The sequence below is a fragment of the Terrapene carolina genome, unplaced genomic scaffold (genome assembly GCF_002925995.2).
Source record: "Terrapene carolina triunguis isolate 2854851 unplaced genomic scaffold, T_m_triunguis-2.0 Scaffold58, whole genome shotgun sequence".
Lineage (NCBI taxonomy): Eukaryota > Metazoa > Chordata > Testudines > Emydidae > Terrapene > Terrapene triunguis.
The window spans coordinates 79,915,593-79,932,655 of record NW_020664409.1 but is presented as its reverse complement, the minus strand read 5'-3'; the positions used below and the strand labels follow the sequence as shown (position 1 = coordinate 79,932,655).

Genomic DNA, 17,063 nt, shown 5'->3' with positions numbered 1-17,063 from the left:
GTGTGTGTGTGTGTGTGTGTGTGTGTGTGTGTGTGTGTGTGTGTGTGTGTGTGTGTGTGTGTGTGTGTGCACACATACATACAGAGGACATGAAAAGATGGGAGTTGCCATACCAACTCTAACGAGACAAATCAATGAAGGTGGGCTATTATCAGCAGGAGAAAAAAAGCTTTTGTAGTGATAATCAGGATGGCCCATTTCAAACAGTTTACAAGAAGGTGTGAGTAACAGTAGGGGAGAAAAATTAGTATGGGGAAATAGTTTTTAGTTTGTGTAATGATCCATCCACTCCCAGTCTTTATTCAAGCCTAATTTAATGATGTCCAGTTTGCAAATTAATTCCAGTTCTGCAGTTTCTCGTTGGAGTCTGGTTTTGAAGTTTTTTTTGTTGAAGAATTGCGACTTTTAGGTCTGTAATTGAGTGTCCAGGGAGGCTGAAGTGTTCTCCAACTGGTTTTTGAATGTTATAATTCTTGACGTCTGATTTGTGTCCATTTATTCTTTTGTGTAGAGACTGTTCGGTTTGGCCAATGTTCATGGCAGAGGGGCATTGCTGGCACATGATGGCATATATCACATTGGTAGATGTGCAGGTGAACAAGCCCCTGATGGTGTGGCTGATGTGATTAGGTCCTACGATGGTGTCCCTTGAATAGATATATGGACAGAGTTGGCAAAGGGCTTTGTTGCAAGGATAGGTTCCTGGGTTAGTGTGTGTGTACCTATTGTATTTTCCACTTCATGCATCTGATGAAGTGAGTTTTTGCTCACAAAACTTATACCTAAATAAATTTGTTAGTCTTTAAGGTGCCACAAGTTCTCCTTGTTCTTTTTATTCAGAGTATTACTTGACACCACAGCAGAAATGCCTGAGTCCATATGTAGTCTTCCACCATAAGCACTGTGCATGGGAGAAGAACATTTGAAACAGCAGTGGCATCCCAGGGGTAAGGATCCAGGGTACATGTTTTTCAGAGTTAGCAGACTTTAGTTATTCTTAATTCTGCATCAGGAAAATGCGTTCTTTGCAAATATCCATGTTTGTAACAGCATTCAGTTGTTTTGTATAAAGTATCGAATGAGAGGCAGGAGTTAATAAATGTAAATACAAGAATTATTCAGCCTGTAAGTTAAATAACTTGGAGCCTGGCAACTGGTTTACCTTCTTTATTGCTTAGGAAATTGATTATTCCAAAAGCTCATCCTTTCATAGCATGCTAACCTAACCTATGGCAAGTTCTTTATACATAAGAAGTAATTTGGAGTGAGCCTGGAGTGAGTAATTTTATGATTCTGGAATTTAGGACATTGCAAAAGTTAAAATGTTGAGCATTCTTAATTCAACCATCTGAAGAGTAGCTTGATATTGAGAGGAATGTTTGTTTCAATTGACTAATCTTACTGCCTTCTTGGGTAATCTTTCCTGCATGTTTAAGTCTTTACTAACTAAGCTTCTTGGGGCAGGGACTATCTTTGTTCTATGTTTTTTACAGCATTGTGCGGTCCAGGTCTGTGACTAGAGCTCCCATGTGCTACAGTAATACAAATAATAAATAACCCATTCCTACTCCCACTCACACAGACCTGAGAACATAAATGTCTAAATTATGAAATTGCTGGCATTCAGCAGAGATGGGATACTGTTAGGGTTCCATTAGCTGGCCTTCTTTATTATATAGGCATTTTTTATATTTACATTTCATTTGTACTTGAATGATAACTGAACTTACTCAAAGGCCATCATGTGAATTACGAAGCTTAACATCTCTGTATAATGCAGTTGTTAACTTCATGTGCCTTATGAGGTTTTTATTTAATAAAAAAAAATCAAGTACATAATATGTAGGACTAATTCAATAGGGCATTGCATTATTAACCACTCCAAGAGGAGAATATACTCTGAAACCCCATGAAAACAGTGGCAATGAGCAAAGTTCTAGGGAGATATATCCGCTGTATAGCTTGCTGGACCTCAGCAGCAACACTGATCTGATATTATTTCCACGTAGAAGAGCCTGACAGCCTCCTAGTTTCAGGTTAGTTTATATGATACACCTCTACCCCGATATAACACTTATTTGGATATAATGCGGTAAAGCAGTGCTCCGGGGGAGCGGGGCTGCACACTCCGGTGGATCAAAGCAAGTTTGATATAACGCGGTTTCACCTATAACGCGGTAAGATTTTTTTGGCTCCCAAGGACAGCGTTCTATCGAGGTAGAGGTGTACCAACTCACTGCAAAATGGAGGTAGAAATTTGAGAGGGAAATGCAGTGACAATCTTAAAGAATATGTATTGCATATTCTCTTCAGAACCTGGCTGAGCCAAAGTATTTCTTTAATAATAATAATATAAAAAAAAAAGTTAAAACCTGAATCTAAGCTGTACAGGTTTTTTTTTTCTTTTTAATTCTAGGGAAAACTAGTCATTACACTTTCACATGTTATACATGCTTTTGTGACTTTTCCTTTGGCTTGTGTCTTCAGTGCAAAATTTGAATTCTTCCTAACCACTTAGCATTTTTTTTAAGTTGTAAAAATTTAAAAGGGCCCCACTTTTGTGGATACTGTCACTTGACAGCTGCATTTTGGAGTGAATACTTAGAATGCTACAGTTAGCTATGAGAAATGCTGAATGATCAACATGATCATTTTCTTTATCTAGTCTTACGAGACTGAACACATTACCTTCATACTGTGATTGCTTCTAACACTTGCAAACTATTCTGAAGGCCATTCAGTGTGAGGCATTTGAGCCTACCCTTAAATATTTATTTTTTCCATTCCTATTAATGTAACACACTTAATGCTTTTGTGTTGCTGATTTATAATTATCTTAGCACCAAAGTGATAAGTGGTGACTGGCTAAGAAGACTATGAAATAAACTAGTTTGTTGGGGAAATGCAATACCTTAATTATTAAAGTAAATCAACATTTGTTATAGTAAAATTGTCCAATATATTCATGCTTATTAGTCTTCTTCAGTATTAACTGATTTTCATACTAAAAATAAATTGGGTGTGGAGAACCTCTTAATGAGTTATTTAACTTAGTGGGGAAAAAGCCAAAATGGTATGCTGAAAACTTTAATCTTTTAAAATAAGATATTTTCTGCTGCTTATTGGCATGGATCCAACTCTCACGAACATCAATGGGAGTTGAATCAGAACTATAGTAAAATTGAATAATCCGGTGCTATAGTAGTACAATCAGGTTCGTATAATATGATTTGATACTTTTAAGTAATGCTCTTGAAATCTAAAATGAAGAATAAAGTATAGTATTTTCTCCACAGATATTACTTTCATGTCTGTCAAGCTACTCTAATACACCTGTTTCATAATAGTCATGTAAAAAGTAAAACCCTTTGCATTTTGCTGACAATAAAATAGCCTGGATTTTTGCCTCTTTTTGTAAAAGGTCTTATTTATTTAACCAATATAAAAAGATTTAATGTATAGTTTTTACAAAGGTGATAAATATTCTGTCCAAATTATAATAAAACAACTGGACAAACTTGTTTCTAATATTTGTTCTAAAATTATATTGTAGAAGAACTTGCCAGGTGTGCTCAACAGTGATGTGCCTACATGTTAAACAGTTCAGCTGGAAAAATTCAACTAGGGTGCTTGTAAGCAAGTTTGTGTATTCTGGCCAAATGCTTACAAAGCTCTACAGAAATATTCAATTTCAAAGTTAATTGTACAAAATGTGTATAAAAAATTGATAGGGGGGCTTGGGAACGATGGGTTATAAGGAGGTTTAGAAAAAACTTCTATTTCGGCAGCTCTTCAATGATGATCCGAGAGACTGAATTCCATCCTGTAGAAGCATCACCTCTTGGGTAATCTGCACAAGTACCAACCCAGATAGCAACATCCACCAACCCAGCGCTGATTCCTTCACACAGTCCTTCCACTGTTTAAAGACAAACGTATCTTATTTCAAATAATCAGTATCCCTTATTTCACTGATTTTTCTCCCCCCCCACCCCCATATCCTGACTTGTATAGTTAACATGCCAAAGAACAGCAGTTCAGTGCAACTCTGTATAGAAACGACATTAGTTAGGGTTAGTATGTTGCTGCTGTTTAAATCTTTGGGGGGGGGGGAGAGATAGTTTCTACCGAGGCCATGGTACTCTGGAAGACAATCTGCAGCCAAATGTTTTTTAAACCATTATACAAAGTTTTTAAAGTAATGTTATGATCTATAGAGCTAGTTTTTAACCATACACAGTTCCTTATTTCTGTTCACTTTTTCAACAGTCTCCATTGTAGTGGCAATGCTAATGGGAGACATGAATACAGTGGTAACAAACCCATTCTGATACTTCATGGAAAGGCCTACTATGGCCACACAGTGAGTTTACATGGATTTTCTTGTTACTGTAGCGAAATATTACCTCGGGGAGGAGAGAGAGAGAGTCAGAGACCTTCTGTCATAGACAAAAAGCTGAGCTGCTAACTTCCCATAACCTTGGGCCTCTTACAAGCAGCAGTTGTTCTCCTGTGAAATCTTCTAGCCTATTCTGCTGCGCTGTGGTGAATATTCTCTATGCTACAACATCTGGTAAGTTAGATGTTGCAAGCCTTTGGTTTTATATACAATTTCTCTCAGTATATGTTTATAATTCAAGGTATTAAGGGGACATATGGCGTAGGTATATTTTAGTTGTTACTCCCATTTTCCCCATATCATCATCTTTGATATTGAACAAGAACTGTTGTTGTGATTTGCCCCTTTCTTAGAAGAGGACATCATATAAGATGTGGATAACTAACTATTTCTGAATATGATTTGGTTTTAGCTTTTAAAGTGATAGGCTTCACTGGTAAAGATGGGTTTGTGTTGGAAACTCCAGCAGAAATTAGTCTGTCTTCCCAAGACTATTGCATGCAATTCCATACCCAATGCACATAACTGCACAAAAGACAATACAGGTCCAATAGATACACTGCCAACTTAAAAGGTGATATTCCAGTTTCACCAAAGCACTAGTGCTATTTAGTTATACTGCAGTTGGGCATAGTGTCACACATGCCATTTTTATCCTAATTTGAAGCAGCAGTAGTTGTTTAATAGATTCCTATTGAAGCTCAGTGGGTGGACTGGATAAGGTAAGTCTCTTCATCTCTAACTTCTTGAATTTACGTAAAGTATGACTAAAGCTAGTAAAACCGTAAAAATGGAGTGGCAGTAAACCCAAATCCACAAGAAAAACTGCAGTTACTGTATTTGTAATACTGATACTGAATTCTGACAAAGGTGGGGAAAATCATCAACTAGCAACTGTCCTTCTTTGCCTCCCCTTTATGGACCCTAGACTTCTAAATGGAGGGCCTTATGAGGTTCCCCGTGTCACTTGTTAACTGCATCCTTATCTTGAACTCCATTCCTAAGCACATGGCTTTGACATACATACCTGAAGAAGTGCGATGTATATTAATAGTTGAATTCAGCTCTGGGCTTCCTTGGTCTAAATAAATTATGGCTTCAATAGGAAGTGGCCCAGAGCATTCGGCTCCATTAAATGTAAAATACCACCGCTGGCAGCATGCATTTTTGCATTTGAGTCGAAGTGATCCACTGAAGAGAACTCTTAGAGCACTGTTAGAGCGCATCTTTGTGAATGTACATTCCTAAGGAAAATAAGAATGAATTGTTGGCTGTGGCTTTTGAATGCACTTCACTAATTCTTTTGAGAATACATTAATCACCTCTGTTCTCCCCCTTCATTTCCCTGCTCCTTTTATTAAAAAACAGCACCTGATAAGTAGGTCAATGCCCCAAAACACTGATCTGTGTTTCAAACACCCCAGAGGATAGGGGAATGTTGAGCTCCTATATTTTAATATGAGACCATGTATGCAGTCAAGTTAGGTATCTAAATATCTTTGGAGTTTTCCTTTCTTTCTTCTTTCTTTCCCCACACTCTCCTTCCTTGCAGGTAAGGATAGTGTTACCAGCTCTCTCAAACCAGTCTATACTCCACACAGAATGTTAGCCAGAAGAGGTTGATGAAAACATACAGGATTATCTTGATGCTGTACAAGGCGGATAAATTAGTTTTTAAAAAAAGTTTTAATAGGGATTATTTATTTAAACTAGATTTTCTAAAATTTAAATATTTGCTTTTTAAAATAATTATTTAAAATTATGACAAGTTATGTTAAAGCCTTCATTAACTATTTATTAAATATTTTAAAGTGATTTTAATATTAAGTTCTACATATTTGTTACCTAAGTTTTAAAGAACATCAAACCACTGGCTCAGCACATGGACATTAGAGTTTGCTGAGGTGTTAAACCAGCCTGTGACAACAGTAGCCTCTTCTGCAGGTGCAGAGAGAATTTTTTCTTCTTTACAGTTTATTCAACTAGTTCAATGACTTGTTCATTCAAAGTTAAGAAACTGATTGGAAGTTGAAAAAGCAGGAACCTGTTTTCCTTTTCCGATCTATGAATAAAAACTAGGTGTGAGAGGATGAGATCTCCTAGTTCTAAAATCTTGAAGGACGTGACCAGAAACAATCACTTCATTTACATAAGAACGGCCATACTGGGTCAGACCAAAGGTCCATTAAGCCCAGGATCCTGTCCTCTGACAGTGGCCAATGCCAGGTGCCCCAAAGTGAATGAACAGGTTATCATCAAGTGATCCATGCCCTGTCACCCAATCCCAGCTTGTGGCAAACAGAGGCTAGGGACACTATTCCTGCCCATCCTGGCTAATAGCCGTTGATGGACCTATCTTCCATGAATCTATCTAGCTCCCTTTTGAACCCTATTATAGTATTGGCCTTCACAACATCCTCTGGCAAGGAGTTCCAGAGGTTGACAGTGCGTTGCGTGAAAAAATACTTTTTTGTGCTTGTTTTAAACCTGCTACCTATTAATTTCATTTGGTGGCCCCTTGTTCTTGTATAATGAGAAGGAGTAAATAACACTTCCTTATTTACTTTCTCTATACCACTCATGATTGTATAGACCTCTATCATATCCCCCCTTAGTTGCCTCTTTTCCAAGCTGAAAAGTCCCAGTCTTATTAATCTCTCCTCATACAGAAGCCGTTCTATACCCCTAATAATTTTTGTTGCCCTTTTCTGAACCTCTTCCAATTCCAATATATCTTTTTTGAGATGGGGCGACCACATCTGTACACAGTATTCAAGGTGTGGGCGTACCATGGATTTATATAGAGGCAATATGATATTTTCTGTCTTATTGATGATTCCCAACATTTTGTTCACTTTTTTGATTGCCGCTGCACATTGAGTGGATGATTTCAGAGAACTATCCACAGTTACTCCCAAGATCTCTTTCTTGAGTGGTAACAGCCAATTTAGACCCCATCACTGTATATGTATAGATAGGATTATGTTTTCCAATGAGCATTACTTTGCATTTATCAACATTAAATTTCATCTGCCATTTTGTTGCCCAGTCACCCAGTTTTGTGAGATCCTTTTGTAGCTCTTTGCAGTCTGCCTGGGACTTAACTATCTTGAGTAGTTTTGTATCATCTGCAAATTTTGCCACCTTACTGTTTACCTCTTTTTCCAGATCGTTTATGAAAACAGACGCTCCGCGGGTTACGCAAACCCGATTTACGCAAATCTGCACTTGCAGAAAAAGCTCCATAAGCTAGAAAGTTGGGGGGGGGGGAGTTGGTTTTTTGCGTAATGGTTGAGTATATGTTCCCGACTTACGCAAAATTCGAATTACGCAAGGCATTCCGGAACGGAACGCTTGCGTAAGTTGGGGAGCGTCTGTATGTTAAATAGGACTGGGCCCAGTACAGATCCTTGGGAGACACCACTATTTACCTCTCTCCATTCTGAAAACTGACCATTTATTCCTACCCTTTGTTTTCTATCTTTTAACCAGTTACCAATCCATGAGAGAACCTTCCCTCTTATCCCATGACTGCTTATTTTGCTTAAGAGCCTTTGGTGAGGGACCTTGTCAAAATCTTTTTGAAAATCTAAATACACTATATCCACTGGCTCTCCTTTGTCCGCATGCTTGTTGACCCCCCCCCCCCCCCCGCCAAAGAATTCTAGTAGATTGGTAGGCATGGTTTCCCTGTACAAAAACCATGTTTACTATTTTCCCAACAAATTATGTTCATTTGTGTCTGACAATTTTGTTCTTTACAATAGTTTCAACCAATTTGCCCGGTACTGAAGTGAGGCTTACTGGTCTATAGTTGCCAGGGTCACCTCTGGAGCCCTTTTTAAAAATTGGTGTCACGTTAATTATTCTCCACTCATTTGGTACAGAAGCTGATTTAAATGATAGGTTACAGATAATAGTTAGTAGTCCTGCAATTTCACATTTGAATTCCTTTAGAACTCTTGGTTGAATACCATCAGGTCCTGGAGACTTATTACTGTTTAATTTATCAATTTGTTCCAAAACCTTCTCTAATGACACCTCAATTTGGGACAGTTCCTCAGATCTGTCACCCAAAAAGAATGGCTCAGGTTTGGGGATCTCCCTCACATCCTCAACAGTGAAGACCGATGCAAAGAATTCATTTAGTTTCTCCGCAATGGCCTTATTGTCTTTGAGTGCTCCTTTAGCATCTTGATGGTCCAGTGGCCCTACTGGTTGTTTAGCAGACTTTCTGCTTCTGATGTATTTTAAAAAAAAATTGCTATTACTTTTGAAGTCCTTGGCTAGCTGTTCTTCAAATTCTTTTTTGGTCTTTCTAATTATATTTTTATACTTCATTTGCCAGAGTTTATGCTATTTTCTATTTTCCTCATTAGGATTTCTCTTTTTAAAGTTTTTAAAGGATGCCTTTTTGCCTCTCACTGCTTCTTTTCCTTTCAACAACTACAGCTATTTCTTTTGTTTAATAACTCAGTTTTAAATGCAAATCATGTTTTGATAAATTTTTTTCCTTATGTATCCTCCACATTTTAGTTTTATTTAACTAATAAAATTAAAAAGCTGTGTGTATGTATTTTTACTTGAAGTCCCATTTCCACTCAAGTCAAGCTTAAAATAAATCACAAGTAAAAAAAACCCATAATCACCAAGTAAATAAATACACTCTTCATAATTTTTGGACATAAAAAATTTAAAAATTTTAATAAATGTAAATTATGCAGTATAATTTCTTAAATAAATATAGATAGATGTGGTTAGCATAAAGAAGTGTCAAATTTCATGTAAATGCTACCTTTAGTTGTCAATCAACATGTTTTAACGGTTACCCCCTAATGAGAAACAACTTTTCTTTAGAAAAATAACTCAAAAGTATAAATGCAAATCAAGACTCAATTATTGAAATCAAGGTTTTCTGCATGCTGGTTAAAATCATGATTAAAACTGGTGACTTAAAATCAGTCCATCCTATTGCAATACTCTGATGCAAGGAAACAAGGGATGTGTTTGAAACCTGAATCCCTACATAATATAATTTTATGATTTCTCTCTTCATCACTTAGGCTCCCTGGATTTAGCAGTCACAAGACACTGTTTTTGTGAAAACTGAAAGACTCAATAGTGACAGTCTATACAATTTAATAGAAAACATTTTCAGTTGAATTTTTAAGTGTGCCCCTCCACCTACCCAATGCTGAATAACTTGCTGATTGGGCCCACTAAGGGGCAGTTCCACAGTAAATAGAAATTAGATATTTATTGTATCTATTGAATTAGTTCTCACACTGTGACTGCAACTGTACTACTAAAACAAAGTAGGCCTACCAGTCTCAGGCTTGATGTATAGTTACTAGGGCGTTGGGAATTTTTTTTCTTCTTTCTGGTCATCTTCCATACCTATTAATGTCTTGTTTTTTTCTTATTTTAAAATCTCATACTCAGAGGCCTGCACTAAGGATCACAATATTTTTGTTGAACTGGTTAGGACTTGTCAATGCTGCACAAGTCTCGCCAGTAGGTTAGCCAGTTACCTCTGTAATCCATTCAGCAAATACCTTGGCTTCCAGTTCTTCTGCTTCAAAAGGGAAAACTGAATACAGGTCTGCTATATGTACCCAGAACAACCCAGCTCTCTCACCTGCAGCTTTATTACTGAAATTACTTTTGGACTAGATGACCTCTTGAGGTCCCTTCCAACCCTGATATTCTATGATAAGCCACCTGGAATGTCCAATCAGTTATTACACATACTAGAAATGGGCCTGAACTAAAACTCTAGATGGGATCAACCTTGAATGTTGAAGAAAGTTTCCATCAATGTCTGCTGTGGTGTTGCTTTAACATCAGACTGCAACATCACAGGTGCTTACTTACTGCAATTTTCCCAAGATCTATGCCATAATTCAGCGCACTCCATGAACACTGTTTAAAGTTCGGTGTCCAAGACTCCTCAATGCTTTCTCGCATACATTCTCCTTTTTCTCCTTTCAACCCATCCCGACCAGGGATTCCAGGTGTCCCAGGAATTCCATTGATGCCAGGGTTTCCATCTCGTCCAGGAACACCACCAGGTCCTTGTAAACACATTCCATTGTACTGAAAAACACAAACTTTTTTCACACTTTGCTTATTGATTCTAAGGCTTAAAAATAGTGTTGCTTACTTTGTACAAGATAGGAGTCTGTTATAGAAGGCCATGAAAAGTCCTCTATGGCAAGAAATCACATTTCCTCTCAAATACTGAAAATTAAATGAATATGTTAAAACTGGCAGCTGAGTTTGCTGTTATTGGGGTATCAAAGATAGATGCAGGGCGGTAGTTTCATTAATAGAAAATATTCATTTATGTTAACTACAAAACTGCATGGAAAAGTGTACAATATCCCCTACCTTCCAAAAAAGTTTCCCCAAATTCCAATATTAATATGGTCAATTGTTGGCCTCAGACTATGATGGTACATTTTGCTTTCACATTTGAATAGGGTGACGACAGCAAGTGTGAAAAATCGGGACAGGGGGTGGGGAGTAATAGGAGCCTATATAAAAAAAAGACACAAAAATCGGGACTCTCTCTATAAAATTGGGACATCTGGTCTCCCTACATTTTAAACAACTAGACTATGATATTTAATAGTGTAAACATAACATTTGGGAGAGAGGAAGATGAAACTCAGATGGGACTATCTCTTCTCTGCCTTCAATCCCCAAACTATTCTTTGGACCCAGAGCTGTGCAGGGTGGACCCCAGGCAGTTCCACCAATCCCCCACCAACGCAAGCTCCAGGGAATAACTCCAGGGAGGAGACAATTTGGGGGGTGCAGACAAAGCCAGGAGAAGCAGACATAGAAGAAGCTGCAACAGGAACCTTCAGACACTGCTGATGTCCACTACATTTTTTATCTTGAACATTCTTTCCCATCTGCTGACTGGGTGCTTATTCCAATCTTCATCCCTCCACTGAGCCCTGGTCTATGCTACGGGGTTGGGTCGAATTTAGCCGCGTTAGGTTGATTTAAAAATGACTGCATCCACACAACCAGCCCCATTCCGTCGACCTAAAGGGCTCTTAAAATTGACTTCTCTACTCCTCCCCGACGAGGGGAGTAATGCTAAAATCGACCTTGCTGGGTCGAATCTGGGGTAGTGCGGACGCAAATTGATGGTATTGGCCTCCAGGAGCTATCCCAGAGTGCTCCATTGTGACCGCTCTGGACAGCACTTTGAACTCCAATGCACTAGCCAGGTACACAGGAAAAGCCCCGGGAACTTTTGAATTTCATTTCCTGTTTGGTCAGCGTGGCGAACTCAGCAGCACAGGTGACCATGCAGTCCCCCCAGAATCGTAGAGCGTAGAATGTTTCTACGCTCTCCCTATCATCTCCGTCCCTGAGGTTATCACAGATTAGAAGGCAAAACAAACGCATTTGCGATTACATGTTTTCAGAGCTCATGCAGTCCTCCTGCATTGATAGGGCACAGCTTAATGCATGGAAGCATTCAGTGGCAGAGGCCAGGAAAGAATTAAGTGAACGTGAAGAGCGGAGGCAGGACGCGATGCTGAGGCTAAGGGGGGAGCAAACAAACATGATGAAGTGTTTGCTGGGGGAGCAAACAGACATGATGAAGCATCTGTTGGAGCTGCAGGAAAGCCAACAAGAGCACAAACCCCTGCTGCATCCACTGTATAACCGCGTACCCTCCTCCCCATGTTCCATATCCTCCTCACCCAGATGCCCAAGAATGGGGGGGGGGGTGGAAGAAGGCTCCGGGCACCCAGCCAGTCCACTCCAGAGGATGCCCAAGCAACAGAAGGCTGTCATTCAAACAGTTTGATTTTTAGTGTGGCTACAATAAGCAATGTGGCCTTGTCCTTCTCTCCTCCCCCACCCCACCCAGGCTACCTTGTCCATTATCTCTTTTTTTTTTTTAATTAATAATTAACAGCAGCGGTGAGCTGAGTGGGCTCCATGCTTGCCGTGGTATGGCATCTGCATGGGTAACCCAGGAAAAAAGGCAGGAAACGATTGTCTGCCGTTGCTTTCACAGAGGGAGGGGCAACAGACGACATGTACCCAAAACCACCCGCGACAATGTTTTTGCCCCATCAGGCATTGGGAGCTTAAACCAGAATTCCAATGGGCAGTGGAGACTGTGGGAACTGTGGGATAGCTACCCACAGTGCACCGCTCCGTAAGTCGATGCTAGCCACGGTAGTGAGGATGCAGTCCACCAACTTAATGCGCTTAGTGGGGACATACGCAATCGACTGTATAAAATCAATTTCTAAAAATCAACTTCTATAAAATCAACCTAATTTCATAGTGTAGACATACCCTGAGTCTCTTCACCTCCTATTGTCCTTGCCCTGCTCTTTTCTCACCTTCTGTCTCATGCTTATCTCCCTCCCTTGTGTCCTTTTATTCAATTAATCCCCACCCACCAAACCCTAATCAAAACCAAATTGAACGAGAACTATGCAACTACCATGATACCTTCAAATCATAACATTGCTCCTGCTTGTATGTTATATTCCTTCTTCCCTTCCCTTTGTCTGACTTGTCTATTTAGATTATAAACTCTTCAGGGCAGGGACTGTCTCTTAACCTATATTTAGATAGTGCTTAGCATAACAGGGCTGCCCCACTGTGATACAAATAATAAATACATAAAATGGAAAGTCCTGCTAAGGAAGTAAATTGAGATCCAGAATAATGAACTTTTGACATTTCCTACAATATTCAAAAAGAAAGATGCACTGTTGGCAAATGCAGTAATAAGAACATGCCAGTGAAACATTTGATCAAGGAGCAGATCTTTTAAAAGGCCCAGTGAATATTAGTCTGGTCTCAGAGGCCCCTACAAAACTAATAAGCAAGACACAGTTATGTGAAGACATCTTAATTTCTTACAGTACTGCTTGTACCAATTCATTTGATACATTTTGCCTCTGCCTAGGAACCAGACGTGCTGCTGGCCGCTTCCGGGGCACAGCGCGGTCCATGGTGCCAGGACAGGCGGGAAGCCTGCCTCTGCACCCTGGCTGCGCCACTAACTGGGAGGCACTGGAGGTAAGCCCATGCCCCAACCCCCTGCCCCAATCCGGAGCCCCCTCCCAAACCCCTCATCCCCGGCCCCACCCCAGAGCCTGCATCCCCAGCCCAGAGCCCTGACCCCCTCCCGCACTCCAACCCCCTGCCCCAGCCCTGAGCCCCCTCCTACACGCTGAACCCCTCATTCCTGGCCTCACCCCACAGCCCTCACCCCCGCACCCCAACTCTCTGCCCCAGCCCTGAGCCCCTCCCACAGCTCAAACCCCTCATCCCCCGCTCCTGGGTCGCCAGAAAAAAAGTTTGAAAACCAATGATATAGAGCAGTATAAACAAGTCATTGTCTGTATGAAATTTTAGTTTATGCTGAATTCGCTAGTGCTTTTTATGTAGCCTGTTGTAAATCTAGGCAAATATCTAGATGAGTTGATGTACCCCCTGGAAGACCTCTGCTTACCCACAGGGGTATATGTACCCCTGGTTGAGAACCACCACTTTAACTGACCTGTAAAAAGCAACAGAGAGTCCTGTGGCACCTTTAAGACTAACAGATGTATCGGAGCATAAGCTTTCGTGGATGAATACCCCACTTCGTCAGACACATGCCTGACCTGGACATTTTAGTTTTAGATTCCACCAGGGGGCAGAGCTAGCCAAAAAAAGGGTGCTCCAAACTGATCTAACATTAAAGAAATTTTGAATATTTCCAGAGAGGGTGGTTTAAACTTTTGCAGACCTAGAAACTCACATATTCAAAATAATTACATGGGCTTTGGTCTCCTCTTCAGCCAAACCGATCTGTACTCACCAGATCAATTATTTTCACATATGGTATGCTGCTTTTGAAGTGGAATGAGCATATTGTTGTAAAATGACAATGTTGTGTCTGTTGAAGCAAGGCGGCCCCTTGTCATGTTTTTGGTTCTATTTTTGAAGGAGTCTGTGTCAAAGTTATTTTAGCTGACACAGTTAGTATACATCTACTTAAGTATGTTTCCTTAGCTTCCACCAATTTATCTGAGTTATAGATCTCAGCCAGCCAAGGCTGAAAAGCAGGATGCAGTGCCAGGCAAATACTCAAGATGAGGAACACAAAAATATTTGTTCATACAGAAAACTTAAGATGTGGGATTCACTCCTTTAATTTCCCATAATCTCAGATTCATTATTCCTTATTTTTTATATAAAAAATGTCCAACAATGAAAGTGAGATGGCACCAAAGCTATGTGTAACACAGGTGGGTTTAGGATTGAAACTAGTGATAGCCCTCAAACTGAAGTACATTTGAAGGGTATGATCTAGGTACATCTGCTGACAATGCCATCTACATACCAAAAACAGCAGCATCCTCTCCATCCTAAAAAAATATAGTTGTTAGTGAATACAAGTGTGGGATCCCTGCAAAGCCTTACCTTTGTCTGGAGGGAAGAAAAATCCATGCCATTTATTTTCTATGGCTCTATATAGCCTTCAGTGCATCTGTAGTTGCAATGAAACAGAATCCAGAAATGTGCCATGTATAAGCACCAGTGTGAATTTGTTTACACATGGGAAAGTGGGATTTAATAAAATGAGAGTTTTTCAGTGCTTGTGGCTCTTTAGTTTAAAAGTAACCTTTTTTCTTTATCTTGTCCTTTATTTACTATTCTAGTTTAGTTAATCAGGGCTTAAAAATTTCAGTTTTGCATAGGTGATGTCTTAGTAAGGAAGGATAGCAGTTCACAGTCCACTCTTTTTTATTGAAACAATCCAGCCACATTAACTTGGCCTTGCTTCCTCATGCGGACATGACTGGAGAGAAGGGTATGTATTACTTTAACCACAGACTCCTGACTCTGCTATGTAAAAATCTGAGGAACACAATCTGCATCTGGAAAGAAATAGCTTCCATGAAGACAAATCCATTCTAAACATTTCCCTGAATCATCACAATTAGTGAACAATAAAATGTAGAAAAGAAGCTAAATCAAATTACTCATCCTTCCTGCAAAAATGACCCAGCATAACTGAGACTATGGTCAGATCTTCAAGTTACAACTGGGTTTGGGAAAGGGGAACTGTCCTGGCTGGCAGAAAGGAGCTGTTCTCCCAACAATAGACACGTTGCAGAGACTGGCCCCTAGAGCTGCACTAGCCTCTTCCTGGGATAAAGCAAAGGAGAGGATTGGGTGGTTCCAACCCTTTGAACGAAAAAGCAGCGGGGAAGATTCTCCAGCAGCTCCTCACTTGTTACTGTCACCTCAAATCCACAACATCACTCCCAACCTTGTCCACCAGCTCCCCCCACATCAGACCCCTCTGTCCCCAGGCCCCCACTCCAGCCCTCCTAACCCCTCTCCAGGCCCCCTCTGCCCCCAGGCCCTCACGCCAGCCCTCCTAACCCCTCTCCAGGCCCCCTCTGCCCCATCATCTACTCTTAGCCCCACTACAGCCCCTCCCCAGCCCCCTCTGCTCTGTCCCTCTCTCCAGAGTCTCCCGCTGCTCCAGACCCCTCCATTCCCATCCCCTATTTCCGAGCCGCGTGCGGCGCGGGCAGACTCACCACGTCCACCACCTCCCTCTGGCGCAGCGCCTTGTGCTTCCCCTTCGGGCTCTCGGACTCCCCGAGCGGCGGGGCAACCAGCAGCAGCGCGGCCAGGAGCAGCGAGGCGGCGGCGGCGGCAGTGACGGGCGGAGAGCGCATGGTGCGGGGCAGCCGGGGGCGCGGGGCCGGGCTGTCTGGGAGCAGAGCTAGCGAGGGGGGGGGATGAGTCAGTGTCTGCAGCGCCCCGCAGCAGCGCGCTGGATAAATGAGCCTTTCACAGCCCGAGCCTGAGCTCCCTCCCTGGGGACGCCAGGAATTTCCATCCTGTAACACGGCAGCAACTCCCAGCCTGAGCCGTCCGGCCACAGCCACAGGCCCGCCGGGGCTTCCCGCCCCCGCATTGCCCGCCGCTCCCACGCCAGCCTCAGGCACCCCGCAGCCGGCACTCACAGGGTAAGTGTGCTGGGGCTGTGTGCCCCGACCCTTAGCACTGGCAACATACAATTGTGCCATGCAGCCCCACTTCCTGGAGTCAACTGTACTGCCTGTGCCACTGACCCGTAGCACTGGCAACATACAACTGTACCGCCTGTGCCACTGACCCGTAGCACTGGCAACATACAACTGTACCGCTTGTGTCACACAGCCCTCCTCCCTGGCTTCAATTGTACCGCCTGTGCCACTGACCCTTAGTACTGACAACATACAACTGTATCACCAGTGCCACGCAGCCCCTTTCCCTGGTGTCAACTGTACTGCCTGTGCCACTGACGGTTAGCACTGACAACATACCACTGTACAGCCTGTGCCACACAGCCCTTTTCCCTGGGGTCAGACGAGTGTACCACCTGTGCCATGCAGCCCCTTCCCTGGGGTCAGTCAACTGTACCGCCTGTACCATGCAGCCCCCTTCCCTGGGGTTAGTCAACTGTACTGCCTGTGCCACGCAGCTCTCTTCCCTGGGATCAGACAACTATACCACCAATACCATGCAGCCCCCTTCCCTGGAGTCAGACAACTGTACTGCCTGTGCTACACAGCCCCCTTCCCTGGAGTCAACTGTACCCCCTGTGCCACTGACCCTTAGCACT

General features: G+C 41.7%; 1 protein-coding gene across 1 annotated transcript; it reads right to left on the bottom strand.

Moving 5' to 3' along the window:
• Positions 1-2,163: 2,163 nt before the first annotated feature.
• On the bottom strand, positions 2,164-16,146 carry CTHRC1 (collagen triple helix repeat containing 1). The gene is made up of 4 exons (XM_024208861.2): positions 15,991-16,146; positions 10,274-10,495; positions 5,427-5,643; positions 2,164-3,919 (listed from the first exon to the last, which is right to left on the bottom strand). Exons 1-4 carry the CDS (start codon positions 16,129-16,131, stop codon positions 3,777-3,779), a joined length of 723 nt encoding a protein of 240 aa, XP_024064629.1. The 5' UTR covers positions 16,132-16,146; the 3' UTR covers positions 2,164-3,776.
• Positions 16,147-17,063: the final 917 nt, after the last annotated feature.

Bases quoted from the DNA above. Each gene is read 5' to 3' on its own strand.
- CTHRC1 (XM_024208861.2), bottom strand. From the start codon at position 16,131: ATGCGCTCTCCGCCCGTCACTGCCGCCGCCGCCGCCTCGCTGCTCCTG. The intron at 10,496-15,990 runs GTGAGTCTGCCC...TGTGTTTTTCAG, and splicing joins AGAGGGAGGTGGTGGACGTG to TACAATGGAATGTGTTTACA. The intron at 5,644-10,273 runs GTAAGTAAGCAC...TATTTTCCTTAG, and splicing joins TAGATCTTGGGAAAATTGCA to GAATGTACATTCACAAAGAT.